This window comes from Magallana gigas, chromosome 6, assembly GCF_963853765.1.
Source record: "Magallana gigas chromosome 6, xbMagGiga1.1, whole genome shotgun sequence".
Classification (NCBI taxonomy): Eukaryota; Metazoa; Mollusca; class Bivalvia; order Ostreida; family Ostreidae; genus Magallana; species Magallana gigas.
Window position 1 is genome coordinate 6,206,401 of NC_088858.1, and position 27,567 is coordinate 6,233,967.

General features: G+C 34.9%; 3 protein-coding genes and 1 long non-coding RNA gene across 4 annotated transcripts; 1 reads left to right on the forward strand and 3 right to left on the reverse strand.

Annotated features, from left to right (window-relative positions):
- Positions 1–9,700: 9,700 nt before the first annotated feature.
- LOC105343327 (uncharacterized) lies at positions 9,701–24,582 on the reverse strand. Its single transcript, XR_010714547.1, has 2 exons — positions 24,223–24,582; positions 9,701–9,992 (listed from the first exon to the last, which is right to left on the reverse strand). It is a non-coding gene; the product is annotated as an uncharacterized lncRNA (long non-coding RNA).
- LOC105343343 (E3 ubiquitin-protein ligase synoviolin) lies at positions 14,665–21,898 on the reverse strand. Its single transcript, XM_066086931.1, has 14 exons — positions 21,729–21,898; positions 21,345–21,437; positions 20,266–20,418; positions 20,015–20,063; positions 19,821–19,924; positions 19,568–19,694; positions 19,243–19,342; positions 19,067–19,132; positions 18,695–18,945; positions 18,512–18,595; positions 18,217–18,390; positions 17,828–18,005; positions 16,360–16,475; positions 14,665–16,269 (listed from the first exon to the last, which is right to left on the reverse strand). The coding sequence occupies exons 1-14, from the start codon at positions 21,855–21,857 to the stop codon at positions 16,091–16,093; spliced, it is 1,803 nt and encodes a 600-aa protein (XP_065943003.1). The 5' UTR covers positions 21,858–21,898; the 3' UTR covers positions 14,665–16,090.
- Positions 22,145–24,300, reverse strand: LOC105346264 (speedy protein 1-B). The gene is made up of 6 exons (XM_066086934.1): positions 23,822–24,300; positions 23,553–23,611; positions 23,287–23,372; positions 23,010–23,181; positions 22,583–22,844; positions 22,145–22,381 (listed from the first exon to the last, which is right to left on the reverse strand). Exons 1-6 carry the CDS (start codon positions 24,183–24,185, stop codon positions 22,326–22,328), a joined length of 999 nt encoding a protein of 332 aa, XP_065943006.1. The 5' UTR covers positions 24,186–24,300; the 3' UTR covers positions 22,145–22,325.
- LOC105346263 (carboxypeptidase A4) lies at positions 24,548–27,065 on the forward strand. The gene is made up of 6 exons (XM_066086933.1): positions 24,548–25,375; positions 25,475–25,576; positions 25,713–25,885; positions 25,973–26,065; positions 26,252–26,347; positions 26,725–27,065. The coding sequence occupies exons 1-6, from the start codon at positions 24,718–24,720 to the stop codon at positions 26,893–26,895; spliced, it is 1,293 nt and encodes a 430-aa protein (XP_065943005.1). The 5' UTR covers positions 24,548–24,717; the 3' UTR covers positions 26,896–27,065.
- Positions 27,066–27,567: the final 502 nt, after the last annotated feature.

The following is a 27,567-nucleotide window of genomic DNA, read 5'->3' on the forward strand; positions in this document are numbered from 1 at the left end:
GCACGCTCAGAAGGCCAAGTAGCGTTCAATTTGACCATTAATCATCTCAGGTCTACCTCATTATTTACATTTCTGAAAGTATGTTAATAAAGAAAAATTGGAATCCAAATATGTCTTTCGCATGCATCGGGGACATGGATTGCACTTTTGCAGATTTTGGAATGGAATATTTAATGAGAAAAGTAGTAAATGTTGGAAAATTCGACCGGTTTATGGCAGTAATCTACCGGGAATAAATAAATCTCTTAAGTTGTACTTTTCGGTGATTTTCTGTACTTGACAAAATACTTTTGGGTAATTACTGATCCAAGCTATTAGAAAATAATTAAATTTCACGGGTTTCCCCCCGTGACAACCGCTGTCCGATACTCAAATTATTTATCATTTTTACTCCTTTTATAGTATTGATAATTTCATTCAGACATATTGACCCGACATTGCGTGCTGCCAATCAAATGTGACTGTCAATATTTCATTTCATTTAAATGTTGATTTCTTTCATTGTAGTCGAAGATAAGGACTGTATTGAAATCGACGTAGTGCATGGGAGTGCCGAATTTAATTAATAGGAGGTAGTTTTAATAGTCGATGATTTCGTCTCCGTAGTATCCGACCGACTCCAGATCTAGATACTATTTCAGTCATTAATCATTTTTCGGCATTATGTCATTTTAAAGAGGTGATGAGCTAAAAAGAGATTAATGTCTTTACTTTTGGTTTCAAAAGTTTTATTTTGTTTCAAACACCAGTGATACCTCATACAGAACAAAATTCTATAGATATTAAGAAAAAAGTGAACTTCAACCTATATCTGTATTTAAATCAGGTAAAGATTTACTACTCCTTTACACGCCATAATGCTTGATTTAACCACAATTATGAGTATCATTAATAAGGAAATTGCAAAGATATAATACAATTTATTTCGAGCATGAAAGACATGAATAATTGTAGATATAGAAAAAAAATTATTTCTGCATGCATAAATATTTCTTCGTAAACATGTATACTATATGTAGTGTTAGTATTCATGGTACATACTAAGTAAATACACAGTTTTGGTCGTTTTATATCAGTACAAAGTATCAAAACCACATTCAATATAAATGGTAATCTTACGAATAAAATAGGAATCAGAAATGCTTATGATATAAAGAAATGCACCGTTTTATTTCCAGTGAATTTATTCTTTGTAATATGGAAATGTTTATCCACTAAAACACCTAAAATAATGTGCTTGGGGTGGGGTAGGTGATATCTGACCCCCAGAGACATAAACTGTAGGTACACAATCGTAAGAAAAGGATTCACCCTGAAAACAAGCCTATGTGATGCAGTTGTTAATAGTCCGAAAAGTCTGTCTTCACAAAATATCAAAGCAGAGGCCAATTGCTGGAAAGGTTTAAATTTCATAAACGTTTCCCTAGTTAAAAAATCTGGGGGTCTATTATTTAAATTAAGTGCGTGTTGCAACTATCTATCAAGGATTGGCTCAAAGAATATGGGTCGCTGTAAACTATTTGTCGCTTTTAATGGACTCGGATTGCTAGACCTTAGACAATAAAAACTGGTCCATTTAACCGCGCATCTCTCAGTTGAATGAACTGGAAAACTGCAAAAAATGTTTAAGGTACTTTGTCGACTACCAGATACTTTGGATTCTTGGGAAAGTATGGGGTCTTCCTCAGATGTAAGGGTATTTCCCGTGACCCAGGATTTATGAGGGGCAACCCAAAGGCAGTTCAAAAGCGGCAGTTTAGGGGACAAAAACGGGCACCTCGCCCAGTGCGTATTATATATCAGGTCTCGTATCACGTATATACTTTTTGTTGGTGTAAATATTTACCTGAAACTTCATATCTCCGACGATATCAAGTTTCAATTTTGTTGAAAAATGGAAAGTAACGAAACTTAAATAAACATTGTTGGATATTAGAGTCCCTCGAATATAATTACAATGGCTGGACCAGCGGGAGCCTCATTTTGGAGGACGGGTTAAGGACCCCCTGTTATTTCCTCAATTAAATTCCGATTGGGTTCTTACGAAACCTTAATTCGGTTTTTTATCTGAAGATGAGACGCACATTATACGGGTCACAGTTCAATTAACATCAGTGTATTGATCTATCGATTAATAAACTCACTTTTATTGCTTTTGACTCATAAAAAACGTATCACCAAGATATCCTCCTCACATAATGGTAAATGGGGGCACTTTGATCTCTAGTTGTTGAGTGATTGTAGTGTCAAAGAGAAGCACGGCTCTAATACATTACACAATGACATCAAATGTATTTTCACTTCCAAAATTCTTAAAAGAAAACAGAAAAGCTCAGTCTCCTTATTTGTCAGTAATATTTTACGATAAATTTCTGCGCTGAGTATACAAGCACAACAAACCTTCACTTTTGTTGCGCTGAGAGATTTGATCTGGTTTTGAGAATCATTTACCGGGCTTGCACTTAATGATTTATTGATCAAAATATGTAAAATATCCAAACTTTTATTATTGAGGGTTTTTAGTTATATTTACATTTTCTTTATCTGCTTAAAATTTTCTGTATTTAGGCAATCTGATATGAGTTTGAAGACACGGATAGTATCTAAAATTTCGGTGACAAAATGCAGAAAGACTTTCGCTTGCATTTCAATAGAAAACATAGGTAGATTATTTTACATAATCAGGGCGAGATTTCTCTTGATATTTTCCAGGTGTAAAAGTGTTAATCCCTGGTAAATTGCCTTTGATCATATTACTTGTTGAAATGAATTTGGTTGGGTTGTTGGAATATGCGAGATCCTGCACGTCTCATAAATAATTCTAAATGGCAAACACTAACAGGACCAAGAATAGAAAAAGTAATGCTCAACTGCTGGGCTTCAGTTAGCACCGGATCCAGCATTCATCTGACCTTTTAGAACTCAGAATATGGAAACGATAGTGCCTTGCAACGTCTTTATCTCCATGGAGCAGTAGAGTTGTGCCCCCGACCGAGATAACAGATCTGGACCAAACTTTTTTCGCTCCAGCATATTATTTGTTGTACTGTCTTTACAACTGCCCGAATATTACCATTGAATAAATATTTGTACAAGTCGGCGATAGAGGGTTATCAGATCCTGACTATTTATCGCTTATTCGTCCAGGGTTTTAAAAGATCTGCCAAGCATTTAAAGCATCTTTGCCCTTAGCCCAAATTCCAGATGGGGGAAATGGATGGTATCCAATAAGGACCCTATCCTGGCCTTTGCTCCCCGTTGCAATCAGTTACAGGTTGTTCCTTCAGTTGCTATATCATATAAGCCTGCAGGAGGTCTTCAAATGCCGCAGTTGCTCTCATAAATTGCTCGGCTCCAAACAAATCAGATTTGGAAAGAGACAGTAATTTGTAATATGTATTTTATACGTTAGATATAGGCGTGATGGTGTTTAGAAATTGAGACGGAAACAAAAACATGCTGTTTAAATACGCATATACAGTATACTCAATGAAATTTTTAAAGTATAAACATATAATTTTTAAATTGACTGTTCGGCAAAGAGGTAGAGCGAGGGACATCACATGATTCTTTCAATTTGTTACCGAATTTTATTGTGTTTTGGAGTCGTTGGTTCTTATCCTTGGTGACTTCCGGTATCTCTCCTCTTAGCCGGGTCTTTGTACAGTCTGTGTGGCTAATGGAAGGATTAAACCCCAATATGGGATGCACTGCACACACTGCAGATTAAGTGTGGCGGCCTGATACTATCATAAAAGACAACAGCTAAAAAACAACACGCCCGTGGCTCTCAGTTTTTATTGTCAATTATAGAAATATCTGACGTCTGTTTTGGTGTGATTTTTCTATTATTTGTCTTGCTGTTTTGCTGGGAGAAAAACATCAAGTAACAATATTGACCATATAACTCTTCATTGATCAAAGGTAAATGACACACAGAAAAATGAAAAATATTTTAAGTCGTTATATGGTTATATGGTTTTATTTTATCTTTTTGTACGCTTGGTAGGTTCAGTAATCCCTGAACCACACACGTTCTTCAGAGGGGATTTTGGCCGCATACTCAATAGGGTGTTGGATAATTGGATGGGGGTGATGGGGATTGTGGTGGTGGTGGTGTTGATGAAATAATTAGCACTGCTGAGCTGTAAGCGCATGCACCGTATTTTCTTTGAAAGTATGTATAGAATGTTTCCTTGTATTGCATTACGCCTTCACATTCCTCCATTTGCATGTATCTGGACAATTTCTGCATACCATCAGATATTCAAGAGACTAGCTCGGTGTCGCTGTCGAGATTTCCCTGGGAACTGTAAGGTTTTGGCTCATATTTTCTCCTCATTAATTCAATTTTTGAACCCGAGTTAAAATCTTCTTACAATAGGACGATACAGTTTCATTATGATGTTGGTGTTGCAAAGCAAGAAACCGAAGACGTTGAAATCCGAGCAAACACAAACAAACAAAAACTCTCCTCCTGGCTGATATACCCGTGATTTGGAAACCAAACTCCGACCATTCTTATCTTTAGCAGCTAAAATTTGAAAACATTTTACGAATGGTGAGCGATTAGTAGTGTCAAGTTCAGCTTAGAACGCCATACTAGTATATTTGATGCGTTGCTGTTCAATAGTGTGTATTTAGCAAAAATATTAAAGACATCATGAACTAGTGAAAGTTTTACACTTAAGGCCTAACAAAAAAATGGTTTGTTTCCGCTTTCATGCTGTAAAAAAGTAGGGTCGGTCGGTCGGAATTTTTTTTTTATTTTTTCAAATATTTTTTTCCCTTTAGTATTGCAGTATCCATACATGCCGGTTAGATACTGACACTGCTGAATGGTATAAAATGAGAAATACTTTTAATATCATTCCTGACTAATAAGCTGGTCTTAAGAAAACAGAAAAATGATATTATATATCAGATACTTTCTCTGCCAACGATGAGAGCATTATTAAAATCTACAACACATGGAAACATACAGCCATTTTGAAACAAAACGTTTGAGTTACACTGATGTGAGAAGAGTAACTGCTTCAAGCGTTTTTGTGTACCGGGTAATTTTTTTCCAAATTGGATAAATAAACGTTTTTCCATCAAAAATCCTTTTAAAAAGTTTTGAGTCGGGGGGGGGGGGGGGGGGGGTAAAAGCTAGGGTCGGTCGGGAAAGCGGAAACAAACAATTTTTTTCCTAGGCCTAATGTACATTTATACCGACAAAAGTAAAGAATACCCAGGAAATCTTTGGCGACATCATTAAACTGCACATTTCTTTTACATAATCTTTTATTTTAAAGATACACATATCATTTACATACTTACAGGTTAATGAAGATTTATTTGCAATATTCGACTTTGTTTGATTATTTTGGTTTCCTAAACGTTTTACAAATTCAAAGTTAATTGAAATAAACATTGTGTTTTCATGACCAACAATTGCTCTGTTGGTGTACTCTAGTGTTAACGTTCGTAATGTGCAGTACACTGTCAAGTTGTGAACTTTGTATTCACTGCCACCCGGTAAATTCACAATTTACAGCATGACAACACTATGTCATGGTCACTGATATTATATGCCTGCATGTTTTTACTTATTTCAAATATTGATGGGAGCAACTGCGTTCATGGAGTTATGAATTCATGGAGTTATGAATGCAACCAGTGGTTATAAGGAATATATAGAGCGATTGAAATACTAATTAATTGACTGACATCCGTGATCCCCTCTACCCTCCCCTTCTATGTGTCTAAAATGTTTGACAAGCACTGGATGATTGGCGATGACAGACGTTAATGGAGGCGTTCAGTGTAACCGCCTGGTCGACTGATGGAGCAATAGAATTCCTACAAAGATTGTCAGATGTAAGGCGACCTATTCTCGTTATCGCTGGATTGTGATAAATACATGTGTGTCATAAAAAATGCAGAAAGAAGAGTTGACACAGATATATAAAAACCACATCCAGCCATTTTTTTAGGTATTAGGTTATCCGGGTTTTTATTTAAAATGATACTAAGTAAATAAATTTTAGCTATATTCAATTCTTCTTCGTTAAGAATATATTCATATTGCCTGAAAGATGAATAAGAATATATTCATACTGTCTGAAAGATGAATAAGTGTAAAGATTCAAGACAGTACTAGTTTGACTTGTTTTCACCTTTTTCACCAAAAGTTGGCTGTACAAAAAATAGAATATTTTTAAAATATTAGTGATTTTTTTTGTCTTTCCTTGTTAATAGTTTATGGCCAGAAAAATCATTTCTTACCACAAAAAAACAAAACAAAAACAAAACAAAACAAAACAAAAAGATTTTTTTTTTTAAAATGCGTTGGTTTTTCTGATTTTGGCTTGAACTAAGGTGACGTTAGTGAGATCATGACAGAGCGGAAGTTTATTGCTAGGGAATGAAATGTCACGCTCATTCTGTGCATAGTTATACTTTATTTACTTCGGTGTCACTTTAAATTTTCCAAAAAATAACATATAAAAAAAATACGTGAAAATTCCTCTCTTTATGTCATTTGTCTCAGACAGCCCGACGTCCAATAGTTTCATTGAAGTCAATTTCACCCCCAAAATTAAAGATATTTGACCGACTTTCTTCATAAACGGTAAAGAAATACCACGAACATTGAATAGAATAGTCCTCTTTCGGCTATTCAAAAAACCCTGATTTATTACATTACTCTACGTAAATAATGTATTTTATGTTCTCAAATTTAGCTACAGATTGCATACGGCATGCCTTAGATAAATATAAATTAGTTAAGTCTATGCATGAATGTCATAAAAAGATTTACACCTACTCGCAGTAAAAAAAGACCATTGAATCTGTTTGTGCAGCATGAAAACATTTAATATTCTTGCATTAAACTCGTGTACTTGAGCTATAAAATGTGTTTTGTCTAGCAATTGGTAAAATAAACTTCATCCCACATTACTCGTCGACTTTGAGTGGTTAACTGCGACATCAATGGCGGCGACCTTGTATTCCGACCTGGAGTCAGGGTAGAGAATACAGCGCCAGTGTTGGTCCGGGGACTACTTACAGGGACTTTGTGTGTCTGTGATTGCCATCTAGAACGGTGTGACGTAATACATGTAATGAGTTTCTGATTAATGTCTGAGGATCGAAGTCCCCGACAGATACTTGACATTCTGGAAATGTCCAAGGTCACAACAACCTATGTATCACATCAATGGCAAGAGCAAAGGGGGACATTCACAGAAAGTATTTTATTAATCCAACTATAACTAGTTAAGAGGGCTCAGGGGGTTCTGACCATTTTCAGAATATATATTGATGTCTATATAAGTATAGAAGAAAATACTCATATTTCAAAGATATTATATATAGATTCTTCCTTTACCAAATAAAAGTCCATAGCTAAAAAGGTCATTTCTAAAAATTTAAGGTAGGTACGTCGGTTACATTGCTGATCATCTAGCCTCCTATGTACAAACATTATGTAACTACGATGCAAATATCAAATCATTGTCATACTGTACATTTTGAATGCGGGATGTGTGTAAATGCAAAAGTTACAATACGACAACATGGAGGAAAGGGGGATTAATGCAAAAGATAACGCAACTTGTGTACGAGATTTTGAACTGGAATTTAGGCACAAGAATATCAATATTTGTCCTGATATGAAGATCCTTTTTAACAAAATGTATCGAAAACACGATTTATAAACAGGGCTCGTTTTGACCGCGTCATTCCCGGCGTTTTCTATACATATTAATATCGCATGTCATAAACATATCATAAATTTGAAATTTACAACAAAAGTATGCATTACAAAAGGGGGATTTCAAAGAGATGAGCGACATATTTATTCATAATCTTACATTTACGATATAAACACGCTCTCAAATTATTAATTATTTATGTTTTATGGGTATGGTCTTATTAATGTAAGAACTTTGAAAAACAGTTTTACTTAATATGATATAAATGACACTTTGTTCCATGTAGCCGCTTTGAATTTTGAAATAAAATATGAGAGTAAGTGAGTGCTGGTTTGTTGACAAATAAGGTCACAATAATAAAGATGATAAATAGAAAACGAAACACAAAGAAAGGTTCTACTATTATATATGCATACTTGCATAATAGCAATAACTGTTTTCGGAGTAGAATTCGTGCATATGTATATTTTGGCAAAGGTAGTTTCTGAATGGAACACTCGTGAAGAAGTTTTAAACCTTTCACAAACGAAACACACACACTCTCTCTCTCTCTCTCTCTCTCTCTCTCTCTCTCTCTCTCTCTCTCTCTCTCTCTCTCTCTCTCTCTCTCTCTCTCTCTCTCTCTCTCTCTCTCCATATTAACATAAATGAAAGGGAAAACAATCGTTATTGGACAAAACAACTATGAACTTTTTAAAAATTTCTAAAATAATTTATTTTGAAAAATATTGAATGTCCATTGTAATCAACAAACTTGATAATACCATCTGGTTGTGATGATGTGATCATTCATCTAAAGAAACTACGTACACACAGATTTTTTTTCAGACATAAGATTGAAAACAGACAATCATTCGCTCAATTACCCCCATTACAACAGACATAGAAATCATGGAAATTGGGAACCATAGCGCCATCATTATTTTCTAATTTAACCAGCCACCCTGTAATCGGGTGGAAAGACCGGGGGCACCCGGACCTTTGATCCCGGAAATAATACCACCGGCCCGGGTCAAATACGTAATGATGATCTTACGAAAGCCGGGCCCAGATGTCTGAATGGGAAACTGGAGACCAAGATTGAGCGGTAATAAATGTGTAATTTTCTTCACATGGTAAGACAAGAAGATGTAATTTACGTCTTGAGTGCGTTTATCGTGCAGGATGACACACGGTAAAGGTTGTCGTCAACGGGGAGGACACAGCATAGGAGGGACCGGAGGGTCGTTGCCCTCGATCTACGACCCCGGAGAGGACGGTCAACAATATGGGTCAGCATGTTCTGATCTAGTTCCTCTACATCAGTCGACGAAAGTTCTTGAACACTCTCTGTGATGTCTTCAGCACCTACTGAGTACGACGGTTCTTCCACGTCTTCGTATGAATCGTTTGGGTTTGGATCAACACTATGGTTGTCATTTTCTGAGATATCCTTGTTCGCGGCTTCTTTAGGGGAAGAATGGCCTAGATTTGTTGTATTTTGTGGTTGAAATATCTGGAGTGGTTCTCTCGATGTTGAAATCAACTGGTTTTGGTCCATAGCGATCAGAGAGTCTCTGTCATGTTCACCAATAGGGCAGCAATGGTCTGACTTCACTGGCTGCTGTTGCTCCAGTTCTTCACTGTCAGGAAGCTGCTTAAACGTTCTGAAGTCCAGCTTCATGTCGTGTCGGTGAACACTAATTCTGTTCTCTTTTTCATCCTTTAATAAAACAAAACGTACTTATTTTATTTTTTTAGCAGTATATTATCATAACCACAGTAAGTTTTTACTACTGCATAGAATGCATCGGCGATGATTTGTCTCAACTTGTCGGAAAATTGTTTTTATCATAATATATGTTTTTCAGATGTCATGATTAAGTTTTTTCTTCTTTAAAAGATTTGAAATTGATTACATATGGTTGGTTTTCAATACTTAGAAAAAAGTGATATTGGAAAAGAATACAAATTTTCTGTGCAGCAATGAGAAAAAAGACGACGATCGTATTCTTGCCTGGTTGGTTTTGCAAGGGGAGTCTATGTCTGCCTGTATATTCATGGTCCTTGGACTGAACATCCATGGTTGACCGGATCCTTGGTCTATCCACAAGTCCTGGGTTCCCCGGAGACGTCGTCTCTTGGAGGGACTTTCCCGGTAATTCCTCTTTCCCGGTACATACCGTGGTAAGGTCTCCCTCATGTTTATCATAGCATTACCAGTGCTCTTCCAGGAATAGCATCGAATACTGGTCAGCCGATTGATATGTATTTAATTAATTGACCATGAGTTGTCTCCTAATTAACGGGCACCTGCCAAAAAGTAACGCTAAGTAATAATTGGTGAGTAAATATCTGTCTTCTTCTCCTGTCACCTGTATTTGAGTCTAATTACTCTTATGCATATCATTTATTAATTGTGAAGTCCTTTTTAATTTTTTCATTAATGCGTGCTATTTAATCGGGTATTTAGAGTAGGTTTTCACACCCTCTAAATCCAAATTTGATTTTAAACTGACTTTTATTAAAGCGGGGTCTCGTGTAAATGATGAAGTCTATTCAGGGAATAAAAGAATCACTGTTAATGACGTGACACGCTTTGTTCGTGAGATCGCCCATAAAAATCAAAATGAAATTATCAGAGATATTTGTCATTTTGCTGAATAGGTTTTCCCCAAAATAGCCGAGAATCTCATATCCCTGGCATTATCAGTGATAAAGTGCATATAGCATCATGATGTAAATAAGAACCTGTTTGCATTCTTAGGAATATACAAATTATCGCCATGAAATATTACAACGCGTGGGAGTGACTCGTATACTCCCAACCATTAGGGCTTAAAAATAAAACGCACGACAGGGCCCGGTTAAACAAAGGTTTTAAGATCCCAGCTATTAGGGGTCAAACATGTCAAAATTCAGACAAGTTAAGCCGAGATCTAGATTAGAAGACATTATTGCATGAACTTTTATCCACATATCAATCATTTTATTACAGTTTTCATATAAACATACGGATGCAAAAAGGTTTGACTTAAAGTGACTTTAAGAAGGCATGAGGTTTGACCAAAACTCAACATGTTTCCATACCATTAAGGAACGAATGTACAGTAAATCATTGAACTACTTGAATGTTCAATTCTTTTCACCTCATTAGAGTGTCATAGAAATATTTTGACAGTAAATCGAAATACTATAGAATGTTCAAATTTTGAAGTTGCAAGAATGCAAGTAACTTTCGTCTATATATAGGACCAGGACATAGATTCGTTGGGATGCGTTAAGGAGTTGTTAATAAATATGCTACATGTATTTATGTTTACAATCTCGAACTAACTCTGGTACCAAACTTAATCTCTTTATGCTGAATCTGTAGTCCAAACGTACTTATAAAAACCCTTGATTGATCGTGTGAAGAAGTTTATTGTAAGCTGTAGGTAGTTAACATTCACATTGCCTAAGCATGAAATTATGTTAATTTGTTATTTTTAGTGTGATTTATTTAAATCCAAATAAAATATTTCTTCTTATCGTATTAATTGTGGCATGAAATTCGGGACTGAGATAGAGTACGCGCCATAAATCATAGGTTTCCCGTGTGACAGAGTGATGCAGAACTCAGAACCAATGACGACTTGTCGATGTCAACTCCCCGCGTCAAGAATGAACATTTCCAAATTTAGTGGTTACAAATGAAGAAAAATTTATTGTAAAAGCACAGAGTGTGAAATGAGGTTTTTCTTTATTGAAGAATAAGTGTCTATGGTTGCCCTTTTATGGAGAGGAATAAAAAATGAATGAAATGTATCGAATCACGTGACCAAATTTGAAAAACATGGGGATTTAGAACCCTACAAAGATGAAAGGATAAGAAAATAGACAACTTGAATGGTAAAAGAAATTGTCAAAAATTTACATATAATTGGCAAAATAAAGAAAACAACTTCATTTTTTTCTATAAACCACCCAAATTAAAGACGATAAAACGCATTCAGTGCATAACATTATTATTGCATCTTTCTGAATATTGCGCAGAATTGAATTCGTACTTATATACCCTTTAGAGGGCGCAGGAATGGATGTTGAAGATCTTTTGTAAAGAGGAAGAAGAGGAGACGTTTGGAGGCATATAAAGTGCAAAAAGGGTAGAGATAAATTTTTAAACGTTATCACTGACTTGTATTGATCGTATTTGATGTTCATTAAATTACAAGAAGCGTTTGATCACTTCCAATAGTCTAAACTGAAAGTGTACACCTTCGACCCATCAATAATATCGACAATTGATCACATGGAAACATGAAATACATCATGCTCAACCTATTTAAATCAACAAGAAGCCGATTTACCTTGTTATTTCTTGTAAAAAGTTCAAAATATTCCATGAAAACAAAAACCAACAAACAAATAAATCAAAAGCAAAAAATGTAAACAATAGCTCGAATATATCCCCAATCCATTCTACAGTTCAAAGCTCTCGTTTCCAAGTTTACGTGTATTTATGAAACATAGAGATGAGCTCTGTAGCTGGTCGTCCATCCGAAAGTTTTCAGACCGGGAGCTACAGACCTGTAGCTTTTGCTCATATAGAGTATCTTTCATACTATTCAATCTATTTTTTTATAATAGGAATGTCCTTGACCATGACCGTTCAAATGAATTCATTTCCAAAGTATTCAGAATACCTAAGGATTCAGCCCAGTATTTTCATGACAAGGGACTGTGGTGGCTCCTTACTAAAATAATATTTATGAAAAGTTTTGACACGACATTTTACCTTGAAGAATAAGTAAAGCTTAAAGGTCAAGGTCACAGTAAATAATTTAAGAAGCTTTTTCTTTTGAAGTTTACGATTGGAGTACATTTACGGTTTGAGGTTCAATAGTACAAAAAAGAATTGAAAGGTGGAAATGCCTATAATTGTTAGAGAACAGTCTACTGGCACTATTTAATGTTCCTGCTTAACATATGAGATTTTTTTTTATTGCCAGTGTCAGAACATTACCTTATGTAACAATGAAGTTTTGAAACATTAAAGATTAACAAATTGGTTGAAACATTCATTTTTTGCAGCAACATTTTGAACAATATTTTTTTTTAAACAAAATCAGAATAGAAAGGAATGTGTAAAATGTGAACTAAGGAATTGAATTAAATTGAGATTCAAAATAGTTTCCTTAAATTAATTACATTGTTTTTGTACACTACTTTTGAAGAAGCGGAGAAGTACAAGGTTTTTTCCACAGGTGTGCAAACTGCAAAGCAAACCCATAAATCTAATTATATTTGCTTTATTTTGCATATTAAACATATTCCAAATATAAAAACTAGCTGTTAATTCACTATTTTACTGGTCGGGGAGGTATTAGGCCTGCACAATAAAAGTCCTGATGCTCTTCATAATGTTAAGTGTCTCAAGGTCTCCAACCCCTGATTGAATACACCAGATGACATATCAAAAACCTGTTATCTAACAACATTGATAGGATCTTGTCGCTTTGATATATTTTATTATTACAAACTGAATCTTAAGGTATTAACTTCATATAGTTATAAATATCACCAAACATTACTTGAAGAGATAAGTGCTTCCTTAAAATATGCATACTGCAGAAAGTTATGTCAAAAAATGCGTAGATTAGAAAAGAATATGCAAATTGCACATAATGTATTGTACTTGGAGAACTTTGATAATTTATCTAGCTCTATTTGGTTGATAATCTAATAAAACTTTTGACAAATTTACTGTCCCATTAATACAGATCTTTCCATCTCCCAGTGCTGTTATGCCAGTCCTCTTCCATTACAAAGTATAATGAAAGCAAGTAAATAACCAGGCCCTCATTAAAATCATGAAGCTCACCACCCACTTTAAAATTATGAGAAAACATAAAAAGATGCCTTTTTCTAACTTTAGGAATCTATAGCCAGGAGACATAACAAGTCCCAGACTCTCAGTATCAACTATCTCCTCCAATTGTCCTCTATACCCCCACCATACTTTAAGTCTATGTATCAATCTGTATCCATTAGTTGTCCCCTACCCCCACCCACAGGGCATTCCACTTTATCTCATCTTGTGAGGTCATTAGTTGGTTTAATATAACAACTATGAATTTTAATTCAAATCTATTTTTCATTTTCTATGTCAACATGACAGATATGAGAATTTTTAATGCTGGAAATAGTCAGGTTGTATATGTTTAGCAGGCTTAAGAACAAATACAAGGGCAAATAAAACATCCCCCAACACTTTGGAAGTTTGTTTTTTTCTATCAGCTGTGTGTTAATTGTTAGAGCATCATTCATGTTAACTGTTGTGTAAAATATGTTCATGTATAAGCAACATGTAAACAATATTATCTCTATTATAGATAATATGGCTTTGGTCAAATAAACTCTAGTGAACTATATAATGATTCCTGATTGCAAAGACAATCCCTCCCCGCTGGGAATGGCTAGTTAAGGGAGCGCCAACTATCTCTGACCTACAGGCACACTAAACTATTCACTCTTGTGGACTAGCCTGCTTACGAGACGCTCGATCAATTTCCTTTTTTATTTAAAAAAAAAGAAGCTTTCCATCATATTTTCTAGTAATCTTGATAAACCATTGAGACTCTGTTAAATCTCTATGAATCGCACAGAGCAAATGTTTGTTTTAGAATACACCCCAACACAATAATTTTCTTTGCATTCAGTGAAGCATGGGTGAGAGAGGGTTCTACAGGTTATCTGATTCCAAACTCCAGATAACTACTGCCTCAAAGTTGAGTAATCTTTTTATTCAAGCTTTATCTGTAATCATTCCAAAAGAGACAACTAAACCAAAAACTCTCTGTCGTCAGTTTTTAGACGTAATGACTAACATATTCACTACATTTTATTTTTAATCTATAAAACTTGTTTATGCTTTTATTACATTTGTGTTTTCTAAGAAAGCTTCTATACATGAATGAATTAAAAAAAAATAATAAACACAATACCCATATGTTTTGTTTATTGATTTACATTATTTTTCACTTGCTTGATAATGAAAAGATATAAATTAGCAATTCAGACTTTAAGAAACAAATCCATAAGAATAAGAGAAATTAATTCTAAATTTCAAGCACATCATATCTTACAAATCACCAGGCATAATATATTGACTTACCTTGGTACAGGGTGTTTCATAATACCAGGCATATTATACAGAGCAGTATAATCTACCGACTTATCTTGGTACAGGGTATTCCATAAAATATGTTGCACTTTGATTTCATTGTAGTTTTCTCATTTATGCTGAATATACTGGTGCTAATCTCAATTGAATTACCAAATCTTATTGTTTTGCTTATACAACGTATTATGAAACACCATGTGCATTCAATTTACACTCGCAGCACAGAGTTACACAGACTTGCACTCATCAATATACCGTATTTACACTGTACTGCACTCAGAAAAAGGACTAATCAGACCCTCACTCACCACCATTAACAATAACGACTTTCACTCATCAACATAGACTTTCATTCATCAACAATACCAATATACAACGAACAGACTTGTATGTTTACAAGCAGACTCAAGCAGGCTTTCTCTTATCTCAAAAGACTAGACATTCCTTTTCCTCACATCCAGAAATTAACTGATGTCAAAATCATATAAATTAGTTTTAGTCTGTGTAGAATAAACTTGAATAACGAAAGAAAATTTGCAAAGTAATTCTACAAAATTACACACATTTAAAAAAAAATCAGTTTTGTTTGAGAATATGGCACCACAATAAATGAAACAGAGTACAGAAAAACAAAAGCACTTGCTATGTACCAGTAATTAAATTAGGATGAGAAAAAGATCAGTTACTAGTATAAAAATATTTACATGTTCATTAAAACTCTCCAATTTTTTGTATGTGTACATCTGTTACTACCGGGTAAATAGCAAAACCCAAGGATGTCCATATAATTTTAATTGTTGGGTGGCAAATTTATAGGTGTTTGAAACAACAACATAAATGCTTTATAAAAATGATAACCTCACCTTTTTTCATTGCAAGTTTAATTTAGTATAATAGACTAACCATTATGCATAATGCCTTAAACTACACACATGTAAAAGTATTTTCAACTTCCTTTGCACCAGCATTATACCAATTTTCTAACACTTTACTTAGCATTTGTTTTCTCTTTGAATAAAAGCAACATACTAATAACTTTTATAAATACATGTACATGTACCAGTATTAACAAGATTGTATGAGAAAAAGTTAGGACCAAGAGGGATAAACCAAAAAAAATCCCATCTAAACGAAAAGAAGAAAAACTCGGAATGCAACCAAGGAAAGACAACCCACACATATCTGATTGACTTTGGATTTAGAAGGCTTGAGGCACTGTTTATCCACACCAGGCACTAGCACGCTGTTAGCTGGCAGTGTCCGATGTCTGTTTAGCACTCTGTTCTTGATCAAACTTTTGTAATCTCCGTCGTCGGATTTCGTGCATCTCATCCTCGTGTTCTTCTTTGGCGGGATCCTCCCAATCTGGTATCACTTCCTCTTTTGGGGGTGTGAACCCTGTTGCTCCTTCTAAACCCTCATAATCTGCAGAAAAATACAGAGAACCCTTTAAAACAATTCTTCTACCTGTTATATAGATATAGATACTGTTATATTTAATTAAGAAGAACTGACCGAGGTCTGAGTTGGAGGGTTCTGTCTTTATTTCTGTTTTTACTTCAGTACTCTCACTTTTTGGCACTGCCTCCTCCCTATTGTTTGAGGAGACATTTGGATTTATTGTTGGTGTGCTGAAAAAATACAATGATTCATAACTGTATACAGGGTTATTTTCACCATGTATTTTTCCACCCTCTACACTTGGAAATTGCTTCAACCCATCCTTGTTTGTCCAGTCACAGTTGCCTGGTAAGTTATCTTTCTTATCAACAGTAATCTAAAAATTGTTTTGATTTTACCCAGTCTTAAATTCGCCCTCTGACATCAATTGCGAAAGGGATGAAAATAAAACAGATGCAAATATTTCCAGTGTACAGTATTGTATAAGATTCCTTAATTCTGCAATTTAACTATTTTGCATCAAATCACATGAATATAAAATTGCGAATGCCAAATTTTTATCTTAGTTTCTTTTACATGTACTTTACATCTGTCCAAGAAAAAAAAAGTGTATGCAATTTGGTTTCATATGAATATTTGAATATAATTACACAAATACAAAATGACATGATCGATTTTTCATTTATTTCCAAGATTAGTGAAAAAGTAAATGTAATTGCTTATAAATCAAACAAATGTTAATGTGTCCAAATATATCTTATTGTGATAGTTTAAAAATATATTGCGATACAAAATTTTTTGGCAATACCAATCCCTAAACTGTTCTTTATTCTGCAACTACCCATTGCATTGACTGAATAGGGGTAACCCAATAAAAGCTATATTCGGTCAATGCCCCAATATAGCCTCGTTCACGGCGCCATGGTTTCAACTAAAGATATGCAATGAAATTTGTCAAAAATAGCTTGTTTGAGGAAAAATCTGTGATATTATGTTGCAGGATGAACAAATACTTGTTAACCATCTTGAAATATAAGCAATATTTGGGTTCGGGTCAAAATCATGATGACGGCTCTGCAAACCTCACCCTCTGTCACATGTTCTTACCCTCACCAAAATAAAGCTTATATTTCCAGATAGTAACCATGTATTTTACTTATACATGAGCTGTACTTCTGTTGTATTATACCCAAGCTGTTGTGCTTCCGTTGTAATACACCTTAGCTGTGCTTCTGTTGTATTATACCTGAGCTGTGCTTCTGTTGTATTATACCTGAGTTGTACCTCTGTTGTATTATACCTGAGCTGTGCTTTTTTTGCATTATACTGAGCTATGCCTCTGTTGTATTATACCTAAGCTGTGCTTCTGTTGTATTATACCAAAGCTGTGCTTCTGTTGTATTATACCTGAGCTGTGCTTCTGTTGTATTATACCTGAGCTGTGCTTCTGTTGTATTATACCTAAGCTATGCTTCTGTTGCATTATACCTAAGCTGTGCTTCTGTTGTATTATATATACCTAAGCTATTCTGCTACTGTATGTTACCTGACCTATGCTACATATGTACTATTTGTACTATACCTGAGCTGTGCTGCAACCGTGTTGTACTGGTTGATCATCACCATGGCCCCATCCATCAGAGCCTGGATGTCCCTCAGCCACTGGATCCTGGCCTCAACATTCTCCCTCTCCTGTCCCTCTATCCTCCTCAGGTCCTCTGTAGACAGCTCAGACAGATTGGATGGAGGGCGGGGCATGCCTGAATAAATGTTCACAATAATTACTGTCCACTTTATAAAGAATGCAAATTTGGAGACTAGGGCAGTAACATCCTCAATTTTTTTGAAAAATTATCAATAATTTACATGGACATGCACCAATTCTTATATTTTCGAATATATTTTTTTTATATAGGTCATTAATCAGATCCTTTATCATTACTGCATGTTACATGTATTTACTGCACTTACCAAATGGCATCATAAGTGGGACCATTGGCATCATCGGGGGCATTCCTGTGGGGAGACCTCCTGTCGCTGGCATACCAGGGAATGTGGTGGTGGTGGGAGCAGATACAGAGGGATGAGTAAATGTGGAGGAGACAGTGGCAGTAGAGGTGCCTGATTGTGGTGCCTGTGTACCACCTGTTAAATGAGAGATACCACTGAATCAGTTGAGACTCTTCCATTGTAAAGTGTTAAAACCTCTACATATATTGTATGAACTTTTTCGTCTTTCTGATGGAAAATACAAATCTTAACCAACCTGGCTGGGCTACATTTGGCTGATGGGGTTGAACAGGGGGCTGGGGCCACATCTGTGGAGGCATGCCAGCCATACCCCCAAAAACTAAAATTAAATTAAAAAAACAAATCATTTATACCTAGTATTTCAAAAATTAGAATTTCTTAAAAAGTTAAAAAAATAAAATAAAATTCTTTGACATACTGTTTTGTGGGGGTTGTGCCTGAGGGGGTTGTGGGGGTTGAGGGGGTGTGGCTTGTGGTGGGGTGGGCGCCGCCCTCAGTACGTCTCGCCTACAGGTAGGACAAGTCTGCTGTCTCTGAAACCATGACCTCAGGCATGTGGTGTGGAAAATGTGATTACACGGCAACTTCTTGGCAGCCGTTGTCATGGTTTCCCGACAGATAATACACACATCATCCACCTGTAATTCCTCCTCAGTTGCATCAGGGTAACTATGGAAATAAGGACCATTTCAGTACATGCAGATTTAAGACACAACAAAATTTATCCATTTTCAGGAAAATGAGAAATGCAAAAGAATCAGTGAGATAATCACCAAAATATTTGACTTACAATGCATTCATATTCCTGATAGCTCTTCTAGACATAATGACATCATGCAAAGCCTTTTTGAATCCCCTGTTAAAGGTGTGAAAATTAACTACGGTAATTAAAACAGATCAATTACAGAATGAGTGTTGTAAGAAGGCATGTTTAATGAGAAAACTATCAGTAAATCATGAGTTTACCTCATAGACAGATACATGGGTCGGATGGCGAACAATGGGAAGGTGTGCACTTTGATCATGATAACCATAAATGCCATGTACAACACAACTTTCACAGCACCTGCAGAGTCAAGAAAAGATTATTTCTTCACTTTCTAAACAGACAGGTATTGATTAGGAATATAAAAGATAAATACAGTCGCAGGGTGATTTATACTTGTGTAAGTTAGCAAAATTTCCAATATTTATGAATGATAGTCAGCACATGTATCTGATTTTAATTATTGGTGGTTTCATACTGACACAGTGCAGTGCCAAATATTTAAAACCAAAGGCTGTATCTTACCTAGGAAAAGCTCTGTATACAACAGATACACCGCCTTGTTCTCCCACGGGTTCTCGTTCTGTAGGTCGATGGAGTGGAGGATGTACTTCATAAATGTCATCGCCACAATGGTCATCAATATGGCATACTGAAAACAATGAACATGATTACTCATAGTGATACAGGGAAGATCAAATTCAAACTCATCATTTAAAATCCTTTCATTAATCAAATGTATAGTTAGTAACTTATACAAAATAATCATTTTATTTACCTCAAAGCCAAACACGAGTTGCACTGATGCCCCTTTAGTTAGGGTGCTGTGGTATGCATGGTTGATGAAGTACAGATCCAACACTCCCAACAATGCTATCAGGGCTACAGAGGAGAATCAAAATCAAATTCTGGTATCCTTAAAGGCATTTAACACAATACCATTAGAAACTCATCTCTTGGAGATATACTTACTCAATGCCCTGATGTGAAATAATACTGATATCACTGGACTTCTCTCCATCTAAATAAAAATTACATCAACAAAGCAAAATTATATAAATATACTGGTCAATGACAACAATATGAAGCAAATGAATACAACTGTATCCTCAATACTGGTACATGTTTTGACTGATTGATTCTTATCCTGATGCAAGTTTCATTAAAAACTGAAATCTTAAATAACTTAAATATTTTTTTTTTCAAAAATACATATGACTTACATAATCAATTCTGTCCTCTGCAAGCCAGTGGAAACATTTGAGAAATAACAACAGTGTGAACAGGGCAACGAATTTAGGACTAAAGTCATCACGAAACACTGTAAATGCCAGACAAGTTTCAGTCACTGCATACCAAGATCTTTCTATTAAATGCTGGAAAAAAAGAATAGAGATTTAATATTCAATTTGAATTTCCTGAAAAAAGGATTTCTTTATTATAAATTAAAGCATTCATTGCTGTAGTTATATGTTCTTGCTCTAGAAATACCATTTGCAAGTAGTTATCCCCAAAGGATTGTATCTACTGAATCAATCTATAAATGACTGAATGAACTAATTACATATGTATTAGTGTGTATTTAAAAGGCTCAGTACTGCCTTTCTCCTACTGTAGTCTGTCCCAAGTTATTGCTTCCATCGCTTTTTGATGATTTTTAATAAAATTAGACATACCTGTGAAAGAAGTACAGTTGAAATTGTTAAAAGGGAATATCTCCAAGATATCTTCATTGAACAATTATCCCTTTCCACTCAGAAAAATTCAAAGGAACGAAAACAGATTCCTTACGGAGATTTATAATGGGGAATGTTTACATCTTTTCTCCATTTGGAATACACTCAGAATACACCGCGCAATTTTTAACATTATCATCCGGGCTTATTAATGGCTGATGCAATGCAAAATCTCCGTAGATTTTCAATTTTTGGATGTGTATTGAAACCTGAAGCGGTAGAGGGGGCGTTTCAAAACAGATAATCTGGACATTTTTCATATTAGTGGATGAACGTAGTTTGAGCACAAAGGTATTTACTATTATTGAAATATCAAGCAAAAAGTGGTGGAAGCAAAAACTGGGGACAGAGTATAGCACTAGCTAGAGTGGGTCAACCCTTTAGCTCAGTTGGTTGAGCGTTGGTTTTTAACTTGAAGGGTCCCGAGTTCGAGCCTAATTGCAGTCATTTCTCCTCTTCTATTAAACTATTACACAATATCACATTACGAGAGCATAGATGGCTTAATCTCTGAGATAAACATATGACACCAAATTAGAGAGAATGCATGATAAATATTTTTTTACCTCTATTTCAGCTGGACGAAGATTTCCGAAAAACACTTTTCTCATAAGTTTCCCCATTAGTATGACAAAAACGAAAGCCTGGATATAGAGCATCTAGATTCAAAGAAACAACACATTAAGTTCATTAACCATTATTACCGGTACATAATATCTGGACAGGAATTTAACTCATTTGATAAGGTAAATTACTTGTTACAGGTATAGTAGAGTTCAATTATCACGTAAACAGTTACAAACCAAACTTAAATTTACAAATCAATAAATACCAATAGTGGTAGTAGAAAAAGAAACGAGCAAATGTGTAACTAATGTTATCTGTCATATTGATATTGAGCCTCAGAAGCTGAGTTCTTGTAACACGTCATCATTCTCATCATTTCTTACCGCCATACTGGGGTTTGATTTTGTGATGTAAACCACAGAGGGATAAAACTGTTTCTTCTGATAATATGCATTTCCAATCACAGCTGCGCTTAAAACCACACTTAACCCGGTTACCAGTAAGGTCTTCATTGCTTCTGCCAGACAATATGGCGTTTACACTGTTTATGGTTCTAAAAATAGACGCGAAGGGGTTTTCCTTAGTGGCGACTTGTCAATTCAAACCAAAAGTATTCGGATGAAGAGAAAAGGGGGAGGGGTCAGTACATTTTTAAAAAAAGCAAAGCCTGGATTCAAATGATATAATTTCCGACGAAGATTTAATTTAAATAATTAAACTGAATAGAATTATATGTTCAAATCATAATCTGTGTGCAGAGAGAACTCGTGAGAAAAAACAAAAACAAAGGAAGAACATGACAATTTCAAAGAATTTAATATAAAACAATTTCATTACATGACCAACCATTACATATCACAGAATAGCTTCCACTGAAGTTCACAATTCCTCGAGTCATTGCATAAAATAACAAAAAGTCAATGTAGCAATTTCAGAGGATAGAGAGAAGAAAGTTAGAGTTCTCTGATACGGCCCAACACTCATTCCTCTGCAACCGATCGTCCATCACTCTCGTCAGGTAAATTTTTCTTCAAGGCTGAGAATTAAAGCAAATGAATATTTATATTACGTGAAACTCGTATAATCGCAATTTCATCTTAATTATTAATTCTATGAAATTTAGATTGACCGTTTATATATATTAAAGAATTAAAATAAAAAGATTCGATCACATTATAAATCTTCCTATATTTATAATTCTTTGTTTTTGAACTGTACATGTGTACTCCGTCCTTACGTTTCATATCAAACGATGACTCCTCCTGGGAACTGTCAAAGATGTCGTCATTGGACAGAATCCACTCCTCCCTGTCCGGACTGGCCGAGTCGTACTGACTGTCACAGGGTTCACACAGGGCGCAGGGCCGGGGGCTGGCGTTAGGACCCCGGGGGTAGCCGTCATCCCCCTCAGCTTCCCGCACGTAACTCCTGATGGCTCCACTGTGGTGGGCCGGACGATTTCTTTTCCAACACGCATGATCTGGGTAAATATCCATTATCTGTATTTAGAAAAAAGAAACAAATAAAAAGTCAATCGACTTAGTAAAAAATGCTTTTCTAAGGAGTGAGAGAATTTTTTTTTAAATAAGAGGTTTTGAGGAGGAATTCGAAGTGAACATTGTATTGAAATTCATGCATGAAATTTGATTCTTGAAATCGCGAACCTCTTCGCAGCATCGCCGACTGACCACAGCGCGGTAAGATATCCTGGCCCAGAACAGATCCTTCTTCCTGAGAAAACGAGGGAACCTGTCCTTCCATTTGTTGCCCAGAGCCCAGGGGAAGATTTCATATTTATCATCCTCCTCATCTTCCTCCATGTCATTTGCTAGGTAACTGTTTTAGGAATAAAATATAGGCATGTTATTTAAGTGACAACGTTTAATGAGAGTTTATTCTACATGTCATTGTGTACTTCAATGTTTAGTTAAAGTGACTTACAGTGCTAGGAAGAAATTCATCCTTGAGTAATCCTTGGTTTTCATTTGCGCTCTTTTGAAATAGGCAAAGACCATCGCAAGCAAATACTAAAATTAAAAAAAAAATTATAATAGTTTTACTGTTTGAACAGATTGGAAATTCTATAGACTATAAAAAGAATTATAAAAAAAAATTATCAACTGGTATTATCAATATTTTCAAATATACGGTACATTTGCGATTACTTAAATATTGAGAACTTTAAATGAAATTCTGTAAACGCGTACCTTGTCTGATATTCTTTGACAGGCATCTCTCTGTAGAAAATCTTGAATAACATCATCTTCTGCAAACAAAATACGAAAATGCTTTTAATATTTTTTTAATGTTCGCAATTTTCGTAATTTTAGTGTGTTATGTGGTTTTTTTTAATTTATTTTTTTGGCCCGGAAGGGGGGGGGGGGGTTGTAAGAGGACGGGGTTTGGGGTCGGGAAAATTAAAAAGTATTTAAAGCGCATACAAAAAGTTGGCTGTAATGATCATCAACATGCTCACCCAATAGTCTGAAATAAGCGCGCATCTCTGTCCTTTTAACTGCAAAATGATGCCGGGTGGAAACATGGTGTTCGGAGTAAAACCCTGTTCCAGTGAATTTACAGATGGGAATCCTTTCTTCGATAAGTGCCAGACGTGGTCTCTTCACTCGATGTGGTTCATTGGAATCTTCAAATTCATCCATGTGACAAAAATTATCAACTAAGCTTAGAAAATCTTGGTGCATGTCGCGGTCTTTGACAACCTGAACCTTGCAGCTGTCATTTGCATCTCGATCCGTCAAAGAAGTTGTTTTGGTTTTGGTAGTTTCTTCCTTTGCAATCGTCGCCTTTTTCGTAATCTTCAAGGGAAACATAAGTAACATACAAACTAGCTAATCACAAAATTTCTTCTCAACTTACATCCAACAGCTGTTTGGGGAATCCCGTGTCGTCTGCTTTTTTGGTCGGTTCTTTCGGAAAAAGTTCCGAATGTTCGAATCATGACGTCACTTTAGGCAAAAGAGAAAGTACAAGTTGCAACATGTTTCGAACATGTTCCGCCAGGTCAGTATGTTCTTTTTTTAGTTTTTGGTTTTTTGAAATTTACGATTCCCCAATTAATGATGAAACTTAACGTTTGGATATTTCAAACTTATTTTTTGGAATTCTATGAACGCATTAATTAATGATATTCCGGATATTATTTAATTTGGTTCTAAAATTAGAATTAAACTAATGTAAACAAAATTATGAAAATAGACCGATTTACCATTTTATGATTATCGGCTTAAACAACGGAGTTATCTTATGATCTTTAAAATGTAAAATCTTTAAAATAGTATGCTTATTATATATATATTTCACTGACAACGCAAGTAACCGATTTATGGGTCTTTTGACAATGCATATTTCGAAATGATACCATGGAATCATGGCAAAAGATTACCTACGATCCCGGGTAGGTGTAAAGGACAGATTGTTATATTGTGTTACACGCTACTTTTCTACAGTGTAACATGTGTTGATGTGGAACCACAAAAAGAAATCTATGTGCCAAATTACAATGTTTACCACAATTTAACCCGCATTGGCAAAGAAGTCGAATACCTTTTAAAATTCCCAAATTATGTCAAAGTGTATACCCATCATAAATCCCGACAGAATAGACAACAGTATCTGCTGCACATCTCAAACTTCACAAAACACAGTGAAAAGTTTGACAACTTGGTTGAAAAGCCTCGAATACTTTTTTCCTTCGGTGAGCATGCAAGAGAATTTCTTCCAGTTGAGAGTGCAATTTATTTCATAAGGAACATGACAGGTGGCCTTTTACCAGATGTAGATGGCTTTTCAAGACAGTATACTCAACAAATCCTTTCCCTAGTAGATTTATACATTATACTAATGGCTAATCCAGATGGCCGTCACCATGTTGAAAAGACAAAGAATTACTGCTGGCGGGGAACTAGTACTGGAGTCGATCTTGATAGAAACTTTGGATGGGAGTTTGGTGGAAAAGGAAGCTCAAGTGATACTGAGGATGAGGAGTACAGAGGGAAAGATCCATTTTCAGGCAAGTTGCTAAAAGGAGACATAAATTACACATCATCATCCTGTCTGTGTTTTGAAGACACAACGAATAATTATTTAAGAGAACTATTTCTTTTTCCAGAGCCAGAGAGTTTAGTTTTCCAGGAAATCACATCTGATGTCTCATTTGATGCTTTTTTCTCCTTCCATTCAGGAATCAATCATATTTACATTCCATATTCAGGTAAAATGGGTATTAACTTATTAAGTTATGGAAAGTAGCTAGAAGAAAGGAAAACATGACTGATTGATATACCGGTGCATGTAAATCATGCAAAATTTTGTTGTTGGTATGAACTGCATTACCTATAATTTTGCAGATACAAAATCCAGACAGCTCAAGAGAGTGCCAGATAACATCCAGGAGATGTTGAGATTAGCGGCTCAGTTGTCTCGCTGTACAAAGTACAAGTACAGATTCGGAACTTCACACCAGCTCATCAACTACACAGCTGATGGCACCATATTTGACTACATGGCAGGGATTCAAAAAGTAAGGCGTAATTTTTCTTTAAAAAAGGATTTGTGATTTCTACAGGTGCATCAAAGTCTTGATAAAATCTTTTTTTTCATATTTCAGATACTCTTTTCTTTTACTGTGGAGTTGTGGGGTAAACAACATCAGGGAATGAGTTGTTTTGATTTATTCAACCCTAAAAGTGATGAGTTACAGGTAAAGGTTTTTAATTTGATTATTCAAGTACATTCAAAATAATGTGTTAAAGTAAGTAATTGTGTTTTAATTCAACGCAGTATTTTTTCCCATGATTTTTCTCAGCATTTGATAGGAAAGTTGTACTTTAAATTATACACTAGTACATGTACCAGTAAATCAATTTTGAATTTTTTCTTTATTCAGAAAGTAGTCAGCAATTTGCATCCCCTCTACATCAACATAATACGATATCTCTCGGAATGGAAATCCAGAAACATTGCAAAAATGACCAATCCATATGTAAGTAAATGACTCACTGTCTCTTTTAATCACTTTATAAAAAACAGGATAGCAAGACACTTTGCTTTAATATAAATCTGCTCTAATTATTTTATTTTCTCATATGATAAATTTTAAAAATTTGCTGAATTGTTAGATCTGTTTTGACAAAAGTACCTTTTTTAAACGCCAAAAAAAAATGATAATAACATTTATGAAGAAAATGAAAAGAGGAAGGAATGGGCAAAAACTTTTAAACTTTATGAAATTTTGAAAGCACCAAAAACTCATCATAGAAATATATATTGATTTTTGTGAACATATTGTTCAATACCAGTAATCTGATGATTTGATGATCACTTGGTACAAGATTTATCAATACAAAATGTCTATTTCAGTCGGAGCGACCATCCATGGTGCTGGGATACATGTTATTGGGGATAACAGCGTCTGTGTCAGCCATGATTTGTCTCCACAGAAAGTTCAGAAACTGTCCAAAAATTTACACGCACCAAAGAATCGTGTCTCTGAAAACTCTCAGTTCCTCATTCCCTGCAAAGAATCTGTGACAGTGTGAAATATAACAGTCTTCATTCTTTTTTTTCTTTTTTCTTTTTTAACATATCACATGTATACCAAACAGACAGAAGTCCCTAATATGAACTAAAAAATCTTTGTATTTATATTGTTCTGACGTTGATATATTTTATTCATTAAATTAGATATAGACCAATAACAATTGGGTTTTTTTTTTTTTTTTACAATTCATGGATATTACTTCTTGTGATTGAATAAACAAGTACAAAAACATCAAAACTGGAATATTACTAAGCAAACAATTTTCGAATTAATGTAAAAAGTATTGTTAATTTTTTGTGAACATGTATATTTCTGTTTGAAATGATTTTGTATTTTTATTCTTTTTGATCACAGACTTAAAACTCAAGAATAATATTTCAAAAAGGGTAAACTATGATAATTTTTTGCTCTTCTGAATTTTAAGTTCAGCTGAGCTTTATGAAAAACCATATTTTCGGCGGCATCTGTTTTTGATCCTTTTACATATTTTACACTTTTATTCCATATAACAAGACTATTTTCATAAAATCATTAAAACTTGCTCAAATGCTATTTTTAATGGAAAGTTATAAATATTAAAAAAAAAAGAATGAAAAGAAAAGGAAAATATTCTTTAAAAAAAAAGACCATCACACCAGATTTCATTTAATTACATATAGATA

Excerpts from the sequence above, each read along its gene's own strand:
- LOC105343343 (XM_066086931.1), bottom strand. The coding sequence starts at position 21,857 with ATGAAGACCTTACTGGTAACCGGGTTAAGTGTGGTTTTAAGCGCAGCT. Across the intron at positions 19,695-19,820 it reads AACTCGTGTTTGGCTTTGAG|TATGCCATATTGATGACCAT; the intron begins GTAAATAAAATG and ends CATTGTTTTCAG. Across the intron at positions 18,596-18,694 it reads GGCACAACCCCCACAAAACA|TTTTTGGGGGTATGGCTGGC; the intron begins GTATGTCAAAGA and ends ATTTAATTTTAG.
- LOC105346264 (XM_066086934.1), bottom strand. The coding sequence starts at position 24,185 with ATGTTACTTATGTTTCCCTTGAAGATTACGAAAAAGGCGACGATTGCA. Across the intron at positions 23,612-23,821 it reads CGCTTATTTCAGACTATTGG|AAGATGATGTTATTCAAGAT; the intron begins GTGAGCATGTTG and ends TTTTGTTTGCAG. Across the intron at positions 22,382-22,582 it reads GTCATCGTTTGATATGAAAC|CCTTGAAGAAAAATTTACCT; the intron begins GTAAGGACGGAG and ends TTTAATTCTCAG.
- LOC105346263 (XM_066086933.1), top strand. The coding sequence starts at position 24,718 with ATGATACCATGGAATCATGGCAAAAGATTACCTACGATCCCGGGTAGG. Across the intron at positions 25,376-25,474 it reads AGGGAAAGATCCATTTTCAG|AGCCAGAGAGTTTAGTTTTC; the intron begins GCAAGTTGCTAA and ends TTCTTTTTCCAG. Across the intron at positions 26,348-26,724 it reads CAAAAATGACCAATCCATAT|TCGGAGCGACCATCCATGGT; the intron begins GTAAGTAAATGA and ends TGTCTATTTCAG.